The 23,167-nt window shown below is 48.1% G+C and overlaps 1 protein-coding gene and 1 pseudogene across 2 annotated transcripts; one reads left to right on the forward strand and one right to left on the reverse strand.

Moving 5' to 3' along the window:
- Window positions 1-3,042: 3,042 nt before the first annotated feature.
- LOC142869967 (N-acetyltransferase 8B-like) lies at window positions 3,043-5,169 on the reverse strand. Of its 2 annotated transcripts, none has more exons than XM_076000475.1 (2): window positions 5,027-5,169; window positions 3,043-3,902 (listed from the first exon to the last, which is right to left on the reverse strand). In XM_076000475.1, the coding sequence occupies exon 2, from the start codon at window positions 3,825-3,827 to the stop codon at window positions 3,144-3,146; it is 684 nt and encodes a 227-aa protein (XP_075856590.1). In that variant the 5' UTR covers window positions 3,828-3,902; window positions 5,027-5,169; the 3' UTR covers window positions 3,043-3,143. The 2 variants fall into 2 exon arrangements, with proteins under 2 accessions (XP_075856590.1, XP_075856589.1); XM_076000474.1 differs by lacking the exon at window positions 5,027-5,169 and adding an exon at window positions 4,509-4,616.
- Window positions 5,170-6,433: 1,264 nt separating this feature from the next.
- On the forward strand, window positions 6,434-22,269 carry LOC105884565 (activated RNA polymerase II transcriptional coactivator p15 pseudogene; annotated as a pseudogene).
- Window positions 22,270-23,167: the final 898 nt, after the last annotated feature.

A 23,167-nucleotide genomic window follows, 5' to 3' on the forward strand; every position in this document is an offset into this window, starting at 1 on the left:
GCCTCAGAGTTGCATGCAGAAGGAAGCCGTCCAGCATTGATACTATCATGCTAATATTGCTCTTGTGGGCATAGTAGGCTTTGCATCCACACTTCTTTTTAGCAAGTTTCAGGCAATGCTCCTGCCGCCGGTCTGGGGACCACACTTTGAGTAGCAAAGGCCTAAGTTACAATAACTGTCAGAATAAAAGCAAGAGAATTCCTTGCTGTCAGTTCAAAGTTAGTCAGCTCCTGAACAAACAAGGAGCTGGGGAGAGGGGAGAAGAATGTTCCAGTGAAGGGAACAGCAGTTCGAAGGCCTCAAGCGAAAAGAGCTTCAGTTGTTGCAAGAACTAGAAGGGGCTGTGTGGGGCTGGGCCAAGCTCCACCATGGCTCTGAATTTCTGGAAGGAGAAGCCCTGTCCCTCCGTGTAGCCATCCACCGATGAGGGTTGGGCCCCTTTTCATGTCCTTCCATAGGGCCCAGGAACCCCTCATCACCTCTTAGGACAATGCTTACCTCCTTGCCCCTAACCGGGTCTCTCAGCCACCTCTGGGCGTAGGTCCCAGGAGGGCTTGACCACGCCTGTGTGGGATCAGTGAAGAAATTTCATTGTCATAGACTAAATCTTTCAAAGCACAGGAACCACTGTGGGCCTCCTTGGTCCCTGGCCCAGGTCCACTGCTCACCTGGAAACTCCTCCCGAGGGCACAGGCCTTGCGGGGCAAGGAGAGCTGGGCAGAGCAGCGGGGGAGCCTGGCACCCTCTTCCTGCCTCGGAAAGGCTGGGCCCCAGGGCCCCACCAATCAATAATAAGCAGGAACCACATCTCCGGAGGTAACAGCAGCTCAGTTTAAAACATCGGTGGTGGGGGCAGTTTGACAAGGGATTCCATAGTTGGGTTTTCAGAGAAGCACAAGGGAGGCGGCCCTGACGAGGCCGATGGCCTGGCAGAGAGGAGTGCGGTGGCCCACGAGGCCAGGGGGAAAAGAGACCAGCACAGAGGGGTAGGAGGACAGACTGGAGGCCTGTGGTCCTAGGCAGCAACACGAATGCTTGGAACTATGCCGAGCTCATGGATAAGTGTCTCCATTTAGGTGAAACCTGCCTGCAAAGCCAGTTGGCAGGAGTATGTTTGGTGTGGCCTGTCTGACCCTTCAGAAGTCAGCTGCAAGCAGGGAACACTGCCAGGGCTGGAGAGGACCCCAAATACCGCCTGTGTGTCACATGACCCTGGATGGAAGGGCGCCTGGACTTCCTGAAACACCCTGTAACAGAGGGAATGGCCTGAAAAAGGTGGGGGGAAATATGTTTCCAGTCTCTCACTAAAAGTGACTTCCCTACCTTACCTGCCGCAGGCAAGAGGCTTGGCTTGGCTTGGCTTGGCCAGCCAGGGGATTGCTTTCTTTGTAAAACCCTCTCACTCTTTAGAGTGTTAATTCTGTCTCTCCCTAAAACTGGCTTCCCTGCCTGAGACCAGCAGCTGGGCCAGGGGAGGGTTTTCTTTGTAAAACCCTATCACTCTTTAGAGCAGGCGTCCTCAAACTACGGCCCAAGGGCCACATGCGGGTGTTTTTGCCCATTTATTTTTTTACTTCAAAGTAAGATATGTGCACTGTGCATAGGAATTTGTTCATAGTTTTTTTAAATCTATAGTTCAGCTCTCCAACGGTCTGAGGGACAGTGAACTGGCCCCCTGTTTAAAAAGTTTGAGGACCCCTGTTCTAGAGTGTTAATTCTGTTTCTCCCTAAAACTGGCTTCCCTGCCCGAGACCAGCAGCTGGACCAGGGGAGGGTTTTCTTTGTCCTTTGCATTGCAGGAGATATGGAGGAGCTGCAGGCAGTCCCGAGATAACCCAGGCCACTCTGGCCTGGCTCCAGACTGGTGGGGGCTCCAAACAGACTCTGGAGATGAAAGGACCAGAACTATTAACTGTAGTTGACATCAATACCGTGAACCTGAGAAGCCCCCTTAAAAACTCTGTATTTTCGAATATGGGGGAGGAAAACAGGATTTGAGGATCATAGTCTGCCTTTTTACTCCTTAACTAGGAAAGGAATAAACATCTCTTTCCTTCTCTTCAACCACTTGTCCTTCTTCTTCTGATTCGGCCTGGTGGCCAGGTGCTGAGCTTTCAGTAACAGGCCAAGGACTTGACCTCTTATTTGGGAGAACCCAGTGAGAGGCTCTGGACCACTCACAGGGGCACCATGTTGGTGATGAACTAGCTGGGAAAGGGGCTTGGTGCCCCAACATGACCACAGGCCCAAGTACCAACTTGCCACTGGATATGAGCCTAAGGCCTGGTGTGGTCAGACCCCCGGTACCTATGAAAATCTGGAGTCTCTCAGCTTTTGGGGACAGAGGCTAGGACCCAAGTGTGACAGATCTGGGAAATGCACAATCCCATGCCCTCTTCCCGAACACATCGGAAGACCCAATGCCCAGCCTAACTTCAGTCCTGCTGGGAACCCAAGGCTGGGTCCAGGTTGATCTCATGTTGAATTCCACCTTCTATCCCCAGCCACCTTCTTCTCTCTCAGAGACCTTCGACCTAGAACAGATAGACTATGTCATTGTCCCCGATTCTTCCCCATAACCACCTCCCACCCCTTTGCCACGTGACTTTGCTGCTACTCTCACTGCAGAGGCAGATCCACCTCTTCCCCTGACCCCAGGGTGTCAGCAGATGCGACAGCTGCTTCAAAGTACATTTCCTCATTTCTGCTTCAGTTTTTCCTTCTCTGCAATTACCTGAAAACCATGCCTGAGCTCAGCTGTGGGATATGAGAGCTCCATCACCCTGTCACTTTAGCCAACCGCATGGCCTTTGACAGTGGGGTTGGCTCAGCCACCTGAGACCAGAGGTGCTGCCCAGCCAAGCCCAGCCAAAACTGCTGACCTGTAGGCTCATGTGCTAAATAGTTGCTTGTTATTGTTTTGTGGTATTTTCTTATGCAACATCATCATGACACTACAAAACGAAATAGACATGACCCACAAAAACTGAATGGACCATTACCCCATACGCCACCACCCCACCAGACACTGGGGCTCTGATGTGAACAGCCAATAAGCTTTTATTGTGTCAGCACTGAAAGGCAGCTCTGCTAATTACTGCAGCATGGAGGATCCCCTCCCGACTGATGCACAAGGAAGGAGATCACGGGCCACCCCCCTGAGCATAAAGGAGGTGGTAGATGAAATGAATTGTATGAACAGCCACTAGCCTGAAATCTATGCTGTGAAAGGACTGGCCTGTATTGCGGAAGCCCATGCCCTGGTAGAGGCCCAGAGCTGACACCTGCATTGTGGTGGTATCAAGGACAACCTCACCGTAGCCCTGGTCCCGGGCAAACTGGAGGACAGTCCTGACCAGGGCTTTTGCTATCCCCTGACCACGGTGCTCAGAGGACACACTGAGGTGAAACAGCTGCAACCGCTTCTCCTGCAAAGTGAGGTGATCAACAGGCAGAGCTCCCACTGTGCCCACCACCTTCTTCTCAGACTCAGCCACCCAGAAGCAGGAGCCAGGCTCACTCAAGTAGGATTTGGTGATGTCAGCCATGTCTGTGCGCAACATCACGTCCACGTACTGCCTCCAGGGACGTGCAGCAAGGAACCACAGGACGGGGAGGAGGCCGAGGCTGAATGTGAGAGCCAGGAGCCAGGAGCCAGAGACCAGGAGTAGGGCGAGGGGCCCCCCAAGTAAGAGCACGAGAGTCCGGGGCAGCTTCAGCACGTGGCGGAAAGTGGCGGGAATGTGCTCGGTTATTCCCCGGGAAAGCAAATCCACGACCCACTTGTGGTCGCTCTCCTGGTATTTTCGGATGAGATAAGGGGCCATGGGGAGACCCCTGCGTCTTGAATGTTAAGGTCCAACAGAGACAGTGAGGAGTCCCCGCACACCTTCCTGGCAGCCCTGGAGAAGAGACAGAAAGCCACGTGAGTGCCCCATGCCTCACAGTCTCGCAGGGACGGGGAGACCCTGCTCCAGATGTGTCTTTCTGATTTTGCTCACGAGGAGCAGGCCACCTCCACTGCGAGAAGGGACAGTCCAAAAGACCAGCATTTAAATCCTGGTTCCCTCGCTTTATAGCTGTGTGACCTTGGGCAGCTCCCGTAACCTCTCTGAGCCTATGTTTCTTCATCTGTAGAACAGGGTAAAATAAAACCTGCTTTGTGGGGCTGTTCTAAGGATGTAATAACTTCTATAAATCTGTGGTATATAAAGTAACTTCCTTTCTACCCTCTTTACCCTTTTTTGGCTCTCTCAGCTTCTTGGTATATTGGGATGACACCTGCAGCAGCCAGGCTAATGTCCCCAGCGCTTTCTTCTCTCCCCAGAAACCATGCATTGCAGAAATCCTGTCCTCACAAGCACAAGTTTCAGCAAGGGCTCTTTCCCCCTTGACTGCATAGTTTTACGTTGCTGAGATGCCATAAGAGGCAAATACCAAGAATGGCCCAGCCTCAAGATCTCGAGGAAAGTCCAACTCAGAGTTCTGTCCTTCCACCCGTCCCTCACCTGGCACCGCAGGAGCTTTGAGTGTCCAGCGCAGCCTGAGCCCTCAACCTCTGATGGCACCAAGGAGAGACTGTCCAGGGACTGCTGCACCTCTGGGGACAGGCATGGATGCTCAGTGCCCTCATTGGCTGGCTCCTGGGGGTCTGATAATCATCAACCTCAGGGTCAAAGAGCTGGGCTGACTCACCAGGGAGCGCAGTGTGCATTCCCCTTTGTGGTCACTGGGAAATGTGGCTGGAGCGGGTACGCAGGGAACAGCACCGGGTGCTCCCTCCCTGATGCCCTAGACCTCTCTTGCTGTGGCACTTCAGGTCTGGAGCATCTCCCACTCGGCACACCTGGTGCTGTCTGCGACCCACCCTAGTCCCCTGCACACAGCTGCTAGTGCCATGCACCCTCTGCTCGGTCATCGCCGGCCAGAGGCCAAGTCCCCTGACTCAGCAACAAGGTCCCTCACAGCTAGGCTGTTTCCACCTGGTCCATGAAAAAAATCAATGGTTGGCAGTTTTTGCACTTACCTCACCCCTTTCCAACTTTATTCATCATCCATTCATTCATTCACTCACTCCACAGTTGTGTGTGATGCACACACGACGTTCTGGATGTCAGGTTCAGCTGGGAGCAAGGCCGACACAGCAGACAGGCACAGCACGGTGTGCACCTGGTGTGTGTTCTGCTTGTTGGGCAGAGCCTGTGCCAGAAGAGTGGTTGAACATTTCCCACTGTCCAGGTAGCAGTAAAACAGGCAAAAGCCAAACAAACCTGAAAAATATAGACGTTGTGAGCTATCAAAGGGAGGCTTCCCTTCCAAAAATTAACTCGCGCCTCTCCCCACAAGCACTAAAGTCGCCAAGCAGGTAAGAATGAATGTACTCAGGGCTTGCTGAAGGCAGGGTCACAAGTGTAAGCAGGCCTTTCTGTGTAATATTCAGTTAATGACTGTCCTGGGCCAGGCCGTGCGGGCACTTGGGGTGAGCAGGGAAGCCGGCGGACGTGGGGTCTCACGCTTGGGAGCTGCTCAGGAGCTTTCGGTGTCTGGGACACAAGAGGATGCCTCTCACGGCCGTGATGACCACGACGAGGGTGGGGGGAGGGAGAGGCACTGGCTGCTCCCAAGGGAGGGCCAGAAGCAGAGGGAGCCTGAGCAAGGCAGGGTGAGGGCAGCGTGTCAGGCTGAGGGAACAGAAGCCTGAAGACCCTGAGGTGGGACGCAGGGAAAGCCTTCATGACAGGTGGGCCGTGGCTGGAGAGAGTGGGAGAGGGGGGCTGGTATCTCGTCCTGGTGACGTAGTTTGGACTCTATTCCAAGAGCAAGGGGAGGCTGTGGGCACTTGCTGTGTGTGTGCGCGCACGTGCACACGCTCACGGGCACACGCATCACTCTGGCTGCACATGGACAGTGGATTTGAGGACGCGGGGCTGGAAGCAGGTACCCCGGGAGGCTCGTGCAGCATCCAGCTGGCACAAAGGTCCCTAGTGCAGGTGTGCAGGGTGCCCTCTGCACCATGGTACCTGGCCAAGAGGAGCTCGTGGGCACTAATTCCAGCCTTCCTCAGCTTGCCAAGCCATGAGCGTGGCACGGAGCTGAGTCTGGCCTAAGGACAGGGCATCTTTTTCCTATTTGCTCAAAGGCATTATTTGCCAACCAAACTGGGCTTCCAGCAGGCTGCGTTACTCGAGCCGGTGCCTTATTCAGGGTTCACAAAGGAGCCTGTGGGCCAGCAGAGGCCCAGGAGACAGCAGGGGATCGACCAGAGTCAGGCAGTCAAGATGGTGACACAGGGACCAAGGGAGGTGCATTAGGGGCAGAAATGGCAGGAGTTAGAATGATTCACACAGGGATGAGGACAAGGAAGGGGTCAGAGATGACAGCCACGTTGGTGGCAAGGGCTTCCACGAGGACACTGGAGAGCAGATGCCGAAAGATGGAGACTCGCCCTGCAGGTGCCATCCCGCAGCCGTCCTTGTCACAAGCCAGCAGCTGCGAGCTGGCAGCTGGGATGCAGGGCCGTGGTGCAGCCTGCTGGGATCCAGATCTCTGGCATCTGAGGGGACCTCCAAGGTAAAGTCTAACTATGACAACATCAGCTCTGGTGGTGAGTCTGCGGATCTTTGTTAAATTGTTCTCAGTTCATTTCAATGTTTCCTATGAACATTTCAATGTTTAGCTAAAGTTGACCTAGGAAGCAAAGGGGGTGCACAGAGGGCTCCAAAGTGCACTTGTGTGTTCCCAAGGTGAGTGCGACTAGTACTAACCAGCCAGAAAGCTGAGAGTCAAGTGCAGGGCGAGGGGCTTGTCTGTCCCTGGGCTCTCTCTCCCTGTGAGCGCGCTGGTTGCCGTGGCTTCCCCAAAGCACAGCTGCCTCGGTTTCCTCCAGGCTTCTGGTCTCTCCCAATGTTTAGTGTCACTCCTGCATTTTTATGACTCTCCTGATAGAAGCCTGGGTTTTCTTCATGAGACCTGAAAGATTCATTAATTCAGTGAACAAAACTCGGCCAAGTGCCTGCCGTGGGTTGGAGGCCTGGCACCTGTTCAAAGGAGATCATTTCTGAAAAGTCTTCTAGCTCTAGTTAAATTCTCAAGTATTAAAGAAATGGATAAGTCCTAGAGCCTCCTTGGAAGCTGGGCTGGATTTGGGCTTTTGCTACAAATAATGCCCCAAGTGCATAACTAAAGTTGTGTGTCTCTAGCCTGTACGTAAAAGCTGTTATATTCAGGTCTGCTTTGTGACAGCCAGTGCTTACCAGTGAAGCCTTTCCAAGGAAAGAGAGCAAACGAACAACCCAGCGTCCCGAGCTGTCTCCACTAAATCTCATTCCAATTCCTTAGAGTTAAGATTTTCTTGAAAGGAACATGCAGATTTATACAAAATACTAAGCCAGGTGGTCTTTCTTTCTTTCTTCTTTTCCTTCCTTCCTTCCTTCCTTCCTTCCTTCCTTCCTTCCTTCCTTCCTTCCTTCCTTCCTTCCTTCCTTCCTTCCTTCCTTCCTTCTTTCTTTTTTTATGTTTTCATTACGTTATTTTTATTTTATTTTTTTATTTTAGTGTATTATGGGGGTACAAGTGTTAAGGTTACTTATATTGCCCATGCCCCCTTCCCCCCTCGAGTAGGAGCTTCAAGCATGTCCATCCCCCAAATGTTGCACATCTTACGCCTTGTCTTTCCTTCTTTCGTTCTGTCTTTTTTATTTTGGGGGAATAAGGAAAACACCATCTTTTCACTGCACAGATTCTGTGTTAGGCTGGGAATTACTGGTGCTATGCTGAGAAGTGACAGGACACTGCTCTCAGAAACAGCAAAGAAAATGAAAACTAGGAACCCTAATACTTTGTGTTAAAAGAGAGGAACAGCCAGGTGCAGTGACTCCTGCCTCTAGTCCCAGCTCCTCGGGAGGCTGAGGTGGGAGGATCCCTTGAGGCCAGGAGTTCACATCCAGCCTGGCAACACAGGGAGACCTGAAGAGGGCAAGAGAGGCCCTCTGTCCCTTTTCTTAGAGCATTTTCTTTAGAAAATGTGTCATTGTAAATTCTTCCTGTGCCACTTTGAGATGTAGACAACCTGCAAACTTTTGTGACAGCTCAATAAACCTCTTGCCAGTTTTACAACCCAGGACGGTCTTCCTCGAAGACCTGGGGGCCCCTCGTTTGGAAACCTAATCATCAAGGGAGATAGCGCCCCCATCTCGTGTCGCTTCCTCTCCGGGTTGTAAATTGACCTGCTGTCATCAAGAGAGGAGTTTATTTTTTCTGTGCATCAAGCTAATTAGCGAACACAGATGGCCAGGGGGATGTAAGATGAATCTAGGATAAACTGGGTGTGGCCAACGGTGCCGTGGAGCCCCCTCACCCGAGTACTGGTTGCAGCTCATCTTGGGAACAGGGACAGTATGGAATGGGTCTCAGAAGGGGTTGCCTCCCCGGGCGGGGCCGACAGGTGGAGTTTCTTCCTGTCTTTGCAGTCTCTTAGCGGATTGCCTGTGGTGTGCATCACACTCTGCTTTAATACATCTTCAATGACAGAAGTGTTTTCTTTCTCTTCCACCTCTGCAGAGAGGCTCTCTGGGTTGGGAGGAGATTTTGTTTGTAATCTGTTTGTCCACCGTCAGAGGACGGGCTCTGCGGGCTCAGGCAGTGCGGAGCACGTCTAGGTCCCCGGCCCAGGCCTTGCGCCTCCTCCAGGCACCCAGTTCAGCAGTGACTGAACTTCTCGGTCTTCCTGAGTTTCCGTCACTTCCACTGCTGACACTCCTCGGGAGTGTGCGCCGGCATGACACCCCCTCCCACCTCCAGTCTAGTCACTGCAGAAAGCCTGGGCAGGCTAGTCCTGCCACCAAGGAAGGGGTCCAGGGATTGGGGTCCCAAGAGAGGAGGCCTGAGGACTGCCCTGCCACGCAGGGTGATGTTGCTTTGCAGTGTCAACTAAAAATAAAATCCTCAGCTCCGGGCTTCCTGAACCCACCCCTTCTTGGCCAAGGGGGACCCCAGAGAAACCTTAAAACTGAGTTCCCAGCCATGACGGGGAGGTCCCAAGCCCATCACTTTACCCCTCCCTTGCTGACGACCATCAGCCTTGTTCCCTGAGGGCCAGACCAGCATTCTTTGCTGATAAAAGGCCACCAACGATGACCTGATGCCAACAGCCTAGGGAACATGCGCAGAGAGGGTTTGGTGTCTGTCTCCCCTTTTTGACAGACAGGGCGGCCATTTCTGAACAGGGACCCCATGAAAGGCCAGATGGCTCCATTGTGCAGGCTCCTGTTTCTCTTCACATCAATATTCTCGACTCCTCCCACAGCTGGTTAAATATATATGTTTGGCCGCCCGGCTCACTATAAACTATTGTTCGCTTGGCCCTGAGGGCAGCCACGGGGGGCCCGTTGAGAGGCAGGGCGAAGGCCCTACCCGCTCGGCCCCAGCCTGCCCTGTGGGGGTCCCCAAAGCATGTCCCTCCTCTCTCCTACCTGGCAGGTGCCCCTGCCCTGGCCTCTTTGAGGAAGAAAGGACAAGGCTCCAGTTCCAGTGACCACCCCTAGCCGGAGCCACAAGTCTGGCCCCTACAAAGCACCTGTCCCTGGGCCTGGGCTCTCAGCCTGGCTGGGGTACACCTAGGCTCCAGACGTGCGTCCCCTGCGGAGACTTCCTTGTGCCCTCACCACCCCCACAGCTCTACTGCCTGGGCAACAACGTCATCTCCCGCTTCCTATAACCACTGACTGTCTAGCAAGAGAGTGGGGGCGAGGCCCTCTGCTTGGACGTTATGGCCTCTAGTCAGCTCCTGCTGAGCTCCACAGCTCCACAGCTCTGTTGAGGTCAGGCAGTTGGCACACACCGGCGTGTGTCCACTGTGGAGGGGAGACCAGGCATCTCCCGTGTCTTCTGCCTGCCTCAGCACTACCAGGTGCATAAAGGAAGAAGAAATGGATGTTTTGTAACAAGAAATTATTAGATACTGGCACCGTTAGAAAGATATTTTCCTATACTGTACAAGACCTAAGGTCGGTATTAATGTCCCACTTTGATAAACGGGAGACCCAGACCCAGAAAGCTGAGGTGTCCTACCCAAGGCCCCAGGTGGGAGGGGGAAACTCAAAGCTAGGTAGCTCTAGGCCCAAAGCCTACGCATTCTTGCTTTTTAGTACAGTATGCTGGCCCACAGGTGTCTGGCCAGTGATGGAGTAGCTAAAAGCCCCACGTGCAAGGAGAACCAGCTCTGTCTGGTGGGAGGTAAGATCCACCCACCAAGCCCCACCACACCCATCCTGTCGCCAGTGGTCAGGCCGTACTTGGCCAAATTCCAATATGTGACTGAGGCCCTGTTCTTTCTTCAAGACCCACTTTAGTGCTACCCACTCCATCAAGACTTCTGACCACTCCCCTCCAGAGGAATCTTGTACCTGATGCCTCCCCCCTTTCAGGGTCTTGCACTTCTCATTAAGCACTTGTATTGCTGCTATTTCTTTTATATATATATATATATATATATATATATATATATATATATATATATATATATTTTATTGCCGTTATTTCTTACTTTTTAACAATGAATGCTTAACAATTAACGAGGCATTAACAGCTACAAGTACCCTGATAAACTATTTTATTTGTTTTTCTATTGCCCTTAGGAAACGGATTATATAAGTAATGAGCAATATATTTTTGGAATCACTGTTCCTCTGAGAGTTGTGGGGTTTGAGGGGAGCATGCCAATGACATCCCATGCTTGCATCTGTGAAGATCACTCCCCTACTGGACCACCCCAGGCTGGAAAGGGCCAGTGAGTTGGAAGGTAGATAATCAAGTGGCATCCTGGGAGTTCACAGGAAGAAGGGAAACATCAACTCAGGCTCCCTTACCTTGCGCTCCTGGAAAGACATCATTCCCCTGACTTCTCATCAAGACTCCAGTAGCCCAACCTCAGATCATTATCCTGGATTCCAGTGAGGACTCATAATTTAAAAGAGATGAGTAAAACAAAATAGCAACAAATCGCTTCAACAGGAAAGAAAATAGGCTGGGCAGTGTGACTCATGCCAGTAATCCTAACACTCTGGGAGGCCGAGGCTGGAAGATCGTTTGAACTGGAGTTCAAGACCAGCCCGAGCAAGAGCGAGACCCTCTCTCTATTAAAAAATTAGAAAGAAATTAGTTGAACAACTAAAAAATATATCTATATAAACAAAATTAGCCGGGCATGGTGGCGCATGCCTGTAGTCTCAGCTACCTGGGAGGCTGAGGCAGTAGGATCACTTGAGCCAAGAAGTTCGAGGTTGCTGTGAGCTTGGCTGATGCCCATGGCACTCTAGCCTGGGCAACAGAGTGAGACTCTGTCCAAAAAAAAAAAGGAAACAGGAAAGAAAGTAGACAGACAGGTCATCCTCAGTAAGATGTTCAGAAATGGTAGGATAATGCTTCCAGGTCTATAGAGAAGAAATGTTCTGTAACCTTTTAAACAAATCCTCTAAGGGAGAGGGTATCAGGGTCCAACAGTCCAATTAGGATAATTCCAGCAGATTGTGTAGGTAGAGTTAACAGAAGGGCAGATGATGAAGGTGTGTGTAGAGGGGAAGGCAAAGATGGTCCAGGAACCCACAGGCCTGAGTGGGAAGGAGGGGTATAGGAACCTGACCAAGGAGCTGAGCAGAGAGGAGGTCCTGAGCAGAAAAGATATCTGGGGACAGACCAGAATAAGTACTCTGGCCTGCTTGCTCTCTTTCTCCCTGGAATCCTCCAATCTCTGTAGGCCCTCGACCCACTTCCTCCTGGCCAAATCCAAAGGCCAGAAACCTTAGCCAGGTCCAAGGGTCAACCCAGCCTGGCTCCCGCCCTCTTGGCCCATTGGCTCCACCACTTGGCAGGGGCAAGAAGGCAAGATCTGAAGCCAGGTGTACCTCTGTTGGTAGGAAGGTGCCCCAGGATCACAGCCTGTGGAAATGAGGGCTCGCCTAGGGACTGCTCGACACCTTTCCTTGTTTGAATTTTTTTTTTTTGAGACAGAATTTCACTCTGTTGCCTGGGCTAGAGTGCCGTGGGGTCAGCCTAGCTCATAGCAACCTCAAACTCCTGGGCTGAAGCGATCCTCCTGCCTCAGCCTCCTGAGTAGCTGGAACTACAGGCATGCACCACCATGCCAAAGTAATATATATATATATATATATTTTTTTTTTAGTTGTCCGACTAATTTCTTTCTATTTTTTTTTTTAGTAGAGATGGGATCTTGCTCTTGCTCAGGCTGATCTTATACTCCTGAGCTCAAACGATCCTCCTGCCTCAGCCTCCCAGAGTGCTAGGATTATAGGCATGAGCCACCATGCCTGACCTATGTTTTGAAATTTTTACTTTTTGCCATATACATGTCTTTCGTGAGACATTTCTTTTCCTGGAAGAGTACACTAAGCATCTGTGGTTTTTGTTTTTTTTTTTTCGGCATATTATGGGGGTACAGATTTTAAGGTTTCAATAAATGCCCTTCCCCCCCCACAAGTCTGAGTTTCCAGCATTACCATCCCCCAGATGGTGCACATCTCACTCCTTATGTATATATATACACGCCTCCCTCCCCCCTCCCACCTGCCCAATACCCTATTACTATAGTACCTATGTGTCCACTTAGGTGCTGCTCAGTTAATACCAGTTTGCTGGTGAGTATATGTGGTGCTTGTTTTTCCATTCTTGGGATACTTCACTTAGTAGTATGGGTTCCAGCTCTATCCAGGAAAATATAAGATGTGCTATATTACCATTGTTTCTTAGAGCTGAATAGTACTCCATGGTATACATATACCACATTTTATTAATCCATTCTTGGATTGATGGGCACTTGGGCTGTTTCCACAGCCTTGCAGTTATCAATTGTGCTGCTATAAACATTCAAGTGCAGGTGTCTTTTTTGTAGCGTGTCATTGGATCTTTTGGGTAGATGCCCAGTAATGGGATTGCTGGATCAAATGGTAGATTCACTTGTATCGCTTTAAGGTATCTCCATATTGCTTTCCACAGAGGTTGAACTAGTTTGCAGTCCAACCAGCAGTGTAGGAGTGTTCCTTTCTCTCCGCATCCACGCCAGCATTTATTGTTTGGGGACTTTTTGATAAAGGCCATTCTCACTGGAGTTAAGACATATCTCATTGTGGTTTTGATTTGCATTTCCCTGGTGATTAGAGATATTGAGCATTTTTTTCATATGTTGTTGGCCATTTTTCTGTCTTCTTTAGAAAAGTTTCTGTTCAAGTCCTTTGCCCACTTTTTAATAGGGTTATTTGATTTTTTCTTGCTGATTTTCATGAGTTCTAAGTATATTCTAGTTATCAGCCCCTTATCAGATGCATAGGATGCAAAAATTTTCTCCCATTCTGTAGGTTGTCTGTTTACTTTCATTACTGTTTCTTTGGCTGTGCAGAAGCTTTGTAGTTTGATCATGTCCCATTTATTTATTTTTGTTGCTGCTGTGATTGTATTTGGGGACTTCTTCATAAACTCTTTGCCTAGGCCAATGTCTAGGAGAGTGTTTCCAACATTTTCCTTTAGAATTCTAATAGTTTCATACCTTAGGTTTAAGTCTGTTATCCAGCGTGAGTTGATTTTGTGAGAGGTGAAAGGTGTGGGTCCTGCTTTAGCCTTCTACAAGTTACTGTCCAGTTTTTCCAGCACCATTTATTGAAAAGGGATTCTTTTCCCCAGGGTATGTTTTTATCTGCTTTGTCAAAGATTAGATGGTTATATGAGGATGGTTTTATATCAGGATTCTCAGATCTGTTCCACTGGTCAATATTCCTATTTTTGTGCCAATACCAGATTGTTTTAATTACTACAGCTTTGTAGTATAGTTTGATATCTGGCATATTAATACCTCCCATTTTGTTTTTGTTGCCTAGAATTGCTCTTGATATTCGGGGTCTTCTTTGGTTCCATACTAAGCGTAAAATTATTTTTTCTATGTCTGTGAAGAATGCTGATGAGATTTTAATAGGTATTGCATTGAATCTGTAGATCAGTTTGGGTAGTATAGACATTTTAATGATGTTGAGTCTGCCGATCCACGAGCATGGTATGGATTTCCATCTGTTTACATCCTCTGCTATTTCCTTCCTCAGTGTTTCATAGTTCTCCCTGTAGAGGTCTTTTACCTCCTTGGTTAAGTATATTCCTAGGTACTTTAATTTCTTTGTTGCTATTGTGAAGGGAATTAAGTCTTTGATTTGGTTCTCAATTAGATTGTTGTTGGCATATATGAATGCCTCTGATTTCTGTGTATTGATTTTGTATCCTGATACTTTACTAAATTGATTTATCCGTTCCAGGAGTTTCTTGGTTGGATCTTTGGGGTTTTCTAAATATAATATCATATCATCAGCAAACAGTGAAAATTTGATCTCTTCTGCCCCTATTTGGATACCTTTAATTCCACTTTCCTGTCTGATTGCTGTAGCCAGGACTTCCAGCACTATGTTGAATAGAAGTGGAGATAGTGGGCAGCCTTGTCTGGTTCCAGTTCTAAGTGAGAATGCTTTCAATTTTTCCCCATTCAGTATGATGTTGGGTATGGGTCTGTCATATATGGCTTGTATCATTTTTAGACATGTCCCTTCTATGCCTATTTTATTAAGTGTTTGTATCATGAAGGGGTGTTGAATTTTGTCAAAAGCTTTTTCTGCATCTATTGAAAGAATTGTGTGGTCTTTGTTTTTGCTTCTGTTTATGTGGTGAATTGCATTTATAGATTTATGTATGTTGAACCATCCCTGCATCCCTGGGATGAAGCCCACTTGGTCGTGATGGATTATTTTTTTGATAAGCATCTGGATTCGGTTATCTAAGATTTTGTTGAAAATTTTTGCATCTATATTCATTAGGGATATTGGTCTGTAGTTTTCTTTTTTTGTTGCATCCTTTCCTGGTTTGGGTATCAGAGTAATATTTGCTTCATAAAAGGTGTCAGGGAGGTTTCTGTTCTTCTCGATGTTGTGGAATAGTTTCTGCAAGATAGGTACTAGTTCTTCTTTGTAAGTGTGGTAAAATTCGGGTGTGAAACCATCTGGACCGGGACTTTTCCTCTTAGGGAGATTTTTAATTGCTGTTTCTATTTCAGCTCTTGAGATTGGTCTGTTCAGGAAATCTATTTCTTCCTGGTTGAGCCTAAGGAGGCTGTGTGTTTCTAGAAATTTGTCCATTTCCTCCACATTTTCTAGTTTGTGTGCATAAAGATTTTTGTAGTATTCATAAATTGTATCTTGTATCTCTTTGGGATCAGTTGTGATATCTCCTTTTTTGTTCCTGATAGAGCTTATTAGAGATTTCTCTTTTCTGCTTTTCATTAGCTTAGCCAAAGGCGTGTCCGTTTTGATTAGGTTTTCAAAGAACAACTTTTGTTTTATTAATCTCCTGAATAGCTTCCCTGTTTTCAATTTCATTTAGTTCTGATTTGGTCTTGTTGATTTCACTTGTTCTGCTGGGTTTGGGGTTGGTCTGTTCTTCTTTTTCCAGCTCTTTGAGTCATTTCATTAGATTGTCTATTTGTGATTTTTTTGAATTTTGGTTATGGGCATTTATGGAGATAAACTTTCCTCTCAGAACTGCTTTAGCTGTGTCCCAGAGGATCTGATAACTTTTCTCTCCATTGTCATTTTGTTCACAGAATTTTTTTATTTCCATCTTGATTTCTTCATTTATGAAGTAATCATTTAGTAGGAGGTTGTTTAATTTCCACGTTTTTGTGTAGAAATGTGAGTTTCTGTTAGGGTTGATTTCTATTTTTATTCCACTATGATCTGAGAAGGTACATGGTATGATTTCTATTTTTTTAATTTTCTTGAGGTTTACTTTGTGTCGTAGGATATGGTCAGTCTTAGAGAATGTCCCATGAGCTGATGAGAAGAACGTGTATTCAGTGGATTTTGGGTAGAATGTCCTGTAAATGTCAGTCAGACCCAATTGTTCTAGAGTTTTGTTGAAGTCCATTATTTCTTTATTAATTTTCTGTTTGGAGGATCTGTCTTGTGCCGTCAGTGGAGTGTTGAAATCTCTGGTGATTATGGAGTTGCTATTAATCAATTTGCTTAGATCCAGTAAGGTTTGCTTTATGAATCTGGGTACACCTAAGTTGGGTGCATATATATTTAAAATTGTTATCTCTTCTTGTTGAACTGTGCCCTTCACCATTATATAATGATCCTCTTTGTCTTTCACTACTTTTGTTGGTTTAAAAACTACATCGTCTGAAATTAGAACTGCCATGCCAGCCTTCTTTTGGCTTCCACTTGCTTGGAATACTGATCTCCACCTTTTACTTTTAGTCTATATGCATCCTTTCAGGTTAGATATGTTTCCTGAAGACAGCATATACTTGGCCTGTCCATTTCTTATCCATTCAGCCAGCCTAAGTCTCTTGAGTGGAGAGTTTAAACCATTCACATTTATTGAGAGAACTGATAGGTAAGGTAGATTACTGTTCATTCTGTTGGGTTGGATATTGTTGCTTTGATTTCTCTCTTGAGCAATTGTAATATCTGGCCTTTAATCTTTGGGTTTTGGTTGTTTTTATATTCATGAGTTTTTATTATGGTGTTCCGTGTGTAACACTGTTTTGAGTACTTCTTATAGGGCTGGTCTTGTCTTGGTGAATTCTCTGAGCCTTTGCTTGTCTGAGAATGTCTTTATTTCTCCTTCATATATGAAGCTTAGTTTTGCAGGGAATAAGATTCTAGGCTGGGCATTGTTTTGTTTCAGAAGAGTGAGAATGGAGCCCCAGTCTCTCCTTGCTTGTAAGGTTTCAGTAGAGAAGTCTGGTGTTATTCGAATTGGCTTTCCCTTGTATGTTACTTGCTTCTTTCGTCTTACAGTTCTTAGAAAGGCCTCTTTAGTTGATATTTTGGTCAGTCTGATGACTGCATGTTGTGACGTCTTCCTGTTTGCATTAAATCTCCCAGGGGTCCTCTGGGCTTCTTGAACTTGTATATCGAGATTTTGGGCAAGGCCTGGGAAATTTTCCTCTATTATATCTTCAAATAGCTTGTCCAACCCTTGAGTGTTTTCATCTTTCCCTTCTGGTAACCCTATGACACTCACATTAGGTTTCTTCACATAATCCCACATCTCTTGTAGGCTTTGCTCTTTTCTCTTATTTCTCTGCTCTATCTCTGTGACTGATTTATTTAATTGGAGGGTGTTATCTTCAATCTCTGAGATTCTTTCTTCTGTTTGATCTACTCTGTTCTTGAGACTTTCCACTGTATTTTGTAGTTCCCTGAACTGATTCTTCATTTCCAGGAGTTCAGTTAAACTTTTCTTCATTGTGTCGATTTCTTTAGTGAACTTTTGTTCCAGGTCCTGGAGGCTTTTTGTGGTTTCTTTGTGTTGGTTATTGAATTGTTCTTGCAGGTCGGTAGGTGTTCTTATGATTCACATACAAAATTCCTCTTCTGTCATTTTGGTTGCCTGATTTTGGTTGGTGTCCGTTTCTAGGGGGCTGGTGCTCCTCTTTGGGGGTGTGTTTTCCATTTTGTTCTTCATATTTCCTGAGTTCCTTCACTGATTTCTTCCCATGTCAATCAGTTGTTGTTTCTTTCCTTTAGGTTTTCATGTGGGTATTCACATGCCTTGTTTAGTTTCTGAGCCAGTAGGTGGTGTCTGTGGGTGAGATTTGACCACTCCCTGTATAATGAGTCAGTAGGTGCCGTGAAAAGGGTGTGCAGGATGCCCTCCCTGTCAGTAGGTGGCGCTTGCTTGGAGGAACAGGCTACGCTGTTGTTTTTGTGTCCTGTTATCAGCTCTTGTTCCTGTAGAGAGGCACTCTAGTGCCTCAGGTGGTCGGTGGGGTCCTGGGACTTCCAGGTGTGTCCTTTTCTCCCCCTCAGTGAGGGCTGGACTAGGTGAGAGTCTGGGCGCAGCGGGTTGGGTAAGCCTGCCCTCAGGCACCACCAATGCCATTAGCAGGGGTCAGAGTTCCGTTCTCTGCTTCCAGGAAAAGTTGTCAGGGAGGGGCTGGAATGGCCCCGCTCAATCAGAATATCTGAGTGTGGGGGTGGGGCTGTCTGAGACCCGCAGTCTGGAGGGGGCCTTGCTTCTTTCCACCCTCCCCAACTCCTCAGCTACTCCTGGGCCTCTGACAGCAGCCCAGACCACATGCCACCGGGCCTTCCCCGGATTGTGATGCCGGCTGGGAGGTTCCCTGCGCAGGAACGCGACCTGGGCTGGGCATACGGCCTCCTTTTGGGGGAGGGTTGCCCTCTAAGACACTGATCTGCCCCTGAAGGTACATAGACCTCAGTAGGATGTTCGCATATCCCTTCTGTGCCCTGGGCAATGTGAGACCTCGGTGCACGGGATCTGGTCTCCAGGTCTCACCTCTGGGTCCCAGAGTTCAAACTGTATCCCCACCAGGGAGAGGAGTTCCGGTCCCAATTCACCCACCGGGGCCCAAGCTGGGTCTGTGTCTCTCAGCCTCAGGGTCTGCCCCATTCTCCTGGGATCACCATGCCAGCAGCACCTGGGAGGGCAGGCGGGTAGGGAGCTCATAGTTTGAGTTCCCTTTAGTCAGCTGTAGGGCCCCAAAAGGGAATGTCCCTTTCCCTGGAGGTGCCTCCAGCTGGTGGCTGTATTGTCCCTCTGGGCAGCCACAGATAGGGTCGGGGGAGGGGAGGAGGAGGCAATATGGCGCCTGCTGTGCAGCTCGGGTCTGTGCACATGGAGGTGCCCCGAGGGATTTGGGAGCCTGGTGCCCCATCTGCTACTGGCTTACCGCTCACTGGCTGGGCTGTCTCTGGGCTGGTGTCTGCAGGTCTCTCCACCCGCTGGGGAGCCCACCAGCAGTCCGAGATGCAGGGGAGGGGAAAGTTGGCTTATTCACCTACCTTTCCCTCTGGTCTCTGGGCTGATCCAGCAGTCTCAGCTTCCAGTTCTCCTCCACAACCTCCTCCCATGGAGTCTCAGGTACCCGTCCTTCTGACCCTCGTTCGATGTAGCCTCGTCTTCTTGCTTCTTTCTTCTAATTTCTGCTAGAATCTGCCTTTTCTGCAGAGGCACTCTGTCTGGCGGTATTTCTCGTCCACCATCTTGATTCCGAGTCTGTGGTTTCGAATGGATAAGTGTGTGTGTTCTGATGGGGAGGTGGGAGGCAGAAGACACTTCCTCAGTAGTTATTTAAAAACATAGAGGGGTCACTAAAATTTGTTCATAGAGCTGGTTAACTCTCATGTGCCCCATGCTGTGAGCTCCAAGGGTGCCAACCTTCCTGCCTAGCCTCCCTCCCCTGGTCCCAGGCTTCTCTGAGGATGGGGGCTGGGTCCCAGCACCCCACCAGCAGGCTCTGTCCTCCTGCTTCCTGGATCTACAGCCATGGGGGCTTCCACTTGTTCCCGGGGGTGCTTCTCCACCTCGTTGGGCCAGTGCTTCAAGCAACAACTGCCACTCTCCCCTGGGTCACATCCCGCTGGGTGAAGACTGGCCCAGAGGGGACCCATGGCTGCACAGAGGAGCACTCAGTTCTTCTCTCTCCCCCTGTGGTCCTTCTCTGCCCGGAGCATTAGGTGACTGGGCCCCAGGCACCCTGATGCATTTCCTCCAGTGCACAGAACAGACCCTCCCTCACCATTTGTCCAGTCAGCTGTGAGTTCTAAACCCCAGGCTGCCACCTGGACACCAGTCTGTATTTCCTGCATGGTTCTTTCTTAAATAAACTTCTTATAACAACACCCATGTCAGCAAAATTTAAATTAAGTTGTCCCCAATACACCAGTCTGAACCCTTTCACATGGATGTTCTGAGGGTGATACATGCAAAAAGTAACTCAAGAGCACTTCACCAGGGTGACGCTCCAGTTGAAAATTCACTATCTCCACACTTTGGCTTCAATGTTATCTTATTCCTGGATACTTTTTTTTTTTAAGACAGAGTCTCACTCTGTTGTCCAGGCTAGAATGCCATGATGTCAGCCTAGATTACAGCAAGCTCAGGCTCCCAGGCTCAAGCAATCCTCCTGCCTCAGCCTCCTGAGTAGTTGGGACTACAGCTATATGCCACTACGTTCAGCTAATTTTATATATATATATATATATATTTTTTATTTTTATTTTTTTATTTTTTTTAGTTGTCCAGCTCATTTCTTTCTATTTTTTTAGTAGAGACAGGGTCTCCCTCTTGCTCAGGCTGGTCTTGAATTCCTGAGCTCAAACCATCCTCCCACCTCGGCCTCCCAGAGTGCTAGAATAACAGGCATGAGCCACTGTGCCCAACCTTCCTGGATAGTTTTAAAAATAAATTAACTCAGGCCAGGCACAGTGGCTCATGCCTGCAAACCTAGCACTCTGGGAGGCCAAGGCAGGAGGATTGCTAGAGGTCAGGATTTCAAGACCAGCCTGAGCAAGAGTGAGATCCCATCTCTAGTAAAAATAGAAAGAAATTATCTGAACAACTCGAAATATATATAGAAAAAATTAGCCAGGCATGCTAGCGCATGCCTGTAGTCCCAGCTACTCAGGAGGCTGAAGAAACAGGATTGCTTGAGCCCAGGAGTTTGAGGTTGCTGTGAGCTATGCTGATGCCACATCACTCTAGCCCGGGCCATAGAGCCAGACACCGTCTCAAAAAAAAAAAACAAATAGGCCGGGCGCAGTGGCTCAGGCCTGTAATCCTAGCTCTCTGGGAGGCCGAGGAGGGCCGATTGCTCAAGCTCAGGAGTTGGAAACCAGCCTGAGCAAGAGCGAGACCCCGTCTCTACTATAAATAGAAAGAAATTAATTGGCCAACTAATATATAGAGAAAAAATTAGCCTCGGCATGGTGGTGCATGCCTGTAGTCCCAGCTCCTTGGGAGGCTGAGGCAGCAGGATCACTTGAGCCCAGGAGTTTGAGGTTGCTGTGAGCTAGGCTGACGCCACGGCACTCACTCTAGCCTGGGCAACAAAGTGAGACTCTGTCTCAAAACAAACAAACAATAACAACAACAACAACAAAACAAATAAATAAATTAACTCTTGTCAAAAGGTAGAACCCCAGTGTCCACCAACACATTAATGGATAAAAAGGGGTGGGACAACCATACATTCCTCAGCCTTCAGAGAAATGAGATTCTGATGCACACTACAACATGCATGAATCCCAGAAACATTACACTGAATGAAATAAGCCAGACTCAACAGGACCCATACTGTATGGTTTCACTCACATGAGGCAAGTTCGTGGAGACAGAAAGTAGAACGGAGGTAACTAGGGGCCAGGGGAGGAGAGAAACTTGAGGGGTGATTGCCTAAATGGGGACAGTTTATGTTTGGGATGATGAAAAGTTCTGGAAGTAGATTGTGGTCACAGTTCCACAACATTGTGAGTATAATTAATACCACTGAACCGTACACTTGAAAATGATTAATGGTACATTACGTATACTTTGCCATAATAAAAAAATACAAAAGCAAAAATCAGAGGAGGTTCAGAAGGCTCAGGCTGGCAGGCTTTTCCTGCACATACCCAGGTGCCCACGTGCGTGCCCAAGCAGATACATGTGCACAAGAAGCAAAAACAAAAATGAAAAACAAATTAATTCTATCTTAGCCAGTACACTATTACATAAAAGCAAATCTTAATGTTACCAACATTTTACCATGTTCAGAATAAAATATCCCTCAAACCAAGCAAATTACTCCTGAGCTGAAGAAAGCTGCAGGGAAGTCTGGAGTCAACAGCCTAAATGTTCTCACTGCTGGGTCCAAGTCACTGACCTCTAAGATTATCTGAGACCGAGTCTCCAGAGGAAGCAGGAGGGTGTAGGACTGCAGGAGCCAAGCCACGCCTAAACCCAAGGAATTTGTTTCTTCAAGCTCTTCAGGCAGCGACTCTGACAGTGAAGTCGACAGAAAGTTAAGGAGGAAGAAGCAAGTTGCTCCAGAGAAGCCTGTGAAGAAGCAGAAGACTGGTGAGACTTCAGGAGCTCTGTCATCTTCCAAACAGGGCAGCAGCAGCAGACGGGGCAGCGTGTCTCAGACTGGGAAAATGTGGGAGTGAAGTGTTCGGGGCTTTAAAGGGAAAGTTCTAATTGACATTAGAGAATACTGGTTGGATCCAGAAAGTGAAATGACCAGAAAGAAAAGGTATTTCTTTAAACCCAGAGCAACGGAGATAGCTGAAGGAACAGGTTTCTGACGTTGATGATGCAGTGAGAAAACTGTCAAATCCAAGCCATGTAAATCCTGTACTGTCTTAGTGATTTTAATCTGTCTTTTCACATTGACTTTTGTTTTCTAAATGTTGTTCTCCAAGCTATTCTATGTTTGCATGCAAAACAATCTGTAATATGAATACTTAGTTTCTGTGCATTATTAAAAATGTTCTGAGTGAAAAAAAAATTATCTTAAACAATGTCCTCCCTCAGTCCTACTTTCTGGAAAACCCTTAGTCTCCTACCCTACATTTGCCCAACAAGTCACAAATCTGCACTCTGCCATTCCCTGGCAGCCCACGGGCTGGCATCACCACTGCCAGAGCCCCCGGTCAGGCAGAGCCATCTCTCCCTCTCCCTCCCTGTCCTTCTTCCTTTCTTTTTCTCCTCCAACCTCTCTCTCTCTCTCTCTCTCTCTCTCTCTCTCTCACACACACACACACACACACACACACACACACACACTTACAAACACGGCCAGCAACATCCTACCTCTGCCAAAGTCCCAGACTATTAGGCACTGACTTTCACATTTAGGTTTCGCAGGCAACAGGCGGTATCACTTGTCTTGGCAGACGGGGACTCAGACTCACACTCACAAGAAGGGTCCTCACAGCCTCTATCCAGTGGGCTGGGGTTGAAGTTGGCACCTCCCACGATCCCTCGCTCTGTAAGGGCTGACTGAGCACAGCAGCAAATCTTCCCATAAAAAAATCCCTCAACATCTTTGCTCTCTCTGACCTTGTGAGTTCTTGGAGCCACCAAACTCCTCTTTTCTCCTAATTTATTTAGATGAAATTTACATACCATAAAATTAACCATTGTGAAATGTACAACTCAGTGCCATTGGGCACATCCACAGTCTTGTGCAAGCACCGCCGGTATCAAGTCCCCAGACATTTTCATCACCACAGAAGGAAACCTGTACTCACTGACCCATCCCTCCTCACATCTCTGCCCCTCGAACCCTGGCAACCCCAAAGCTGTTGTTGATAAATTCCTTTAGAATTTC

Source organism: Microcebus murinus, chromosome 3 (assembly GCF_040939455.1).
Source record: "Microcebus murinus isolate Inina chromosome 3, M.murinus_Inina_mat1.0, whole genome shotgun sequence".
Classification (NCBI taxonomy): Eukaryota; Metazoa; Chordata; class Mammalia; order Primates; family Cheirogaleidae; genus Microcebus; species Microcebus murinus.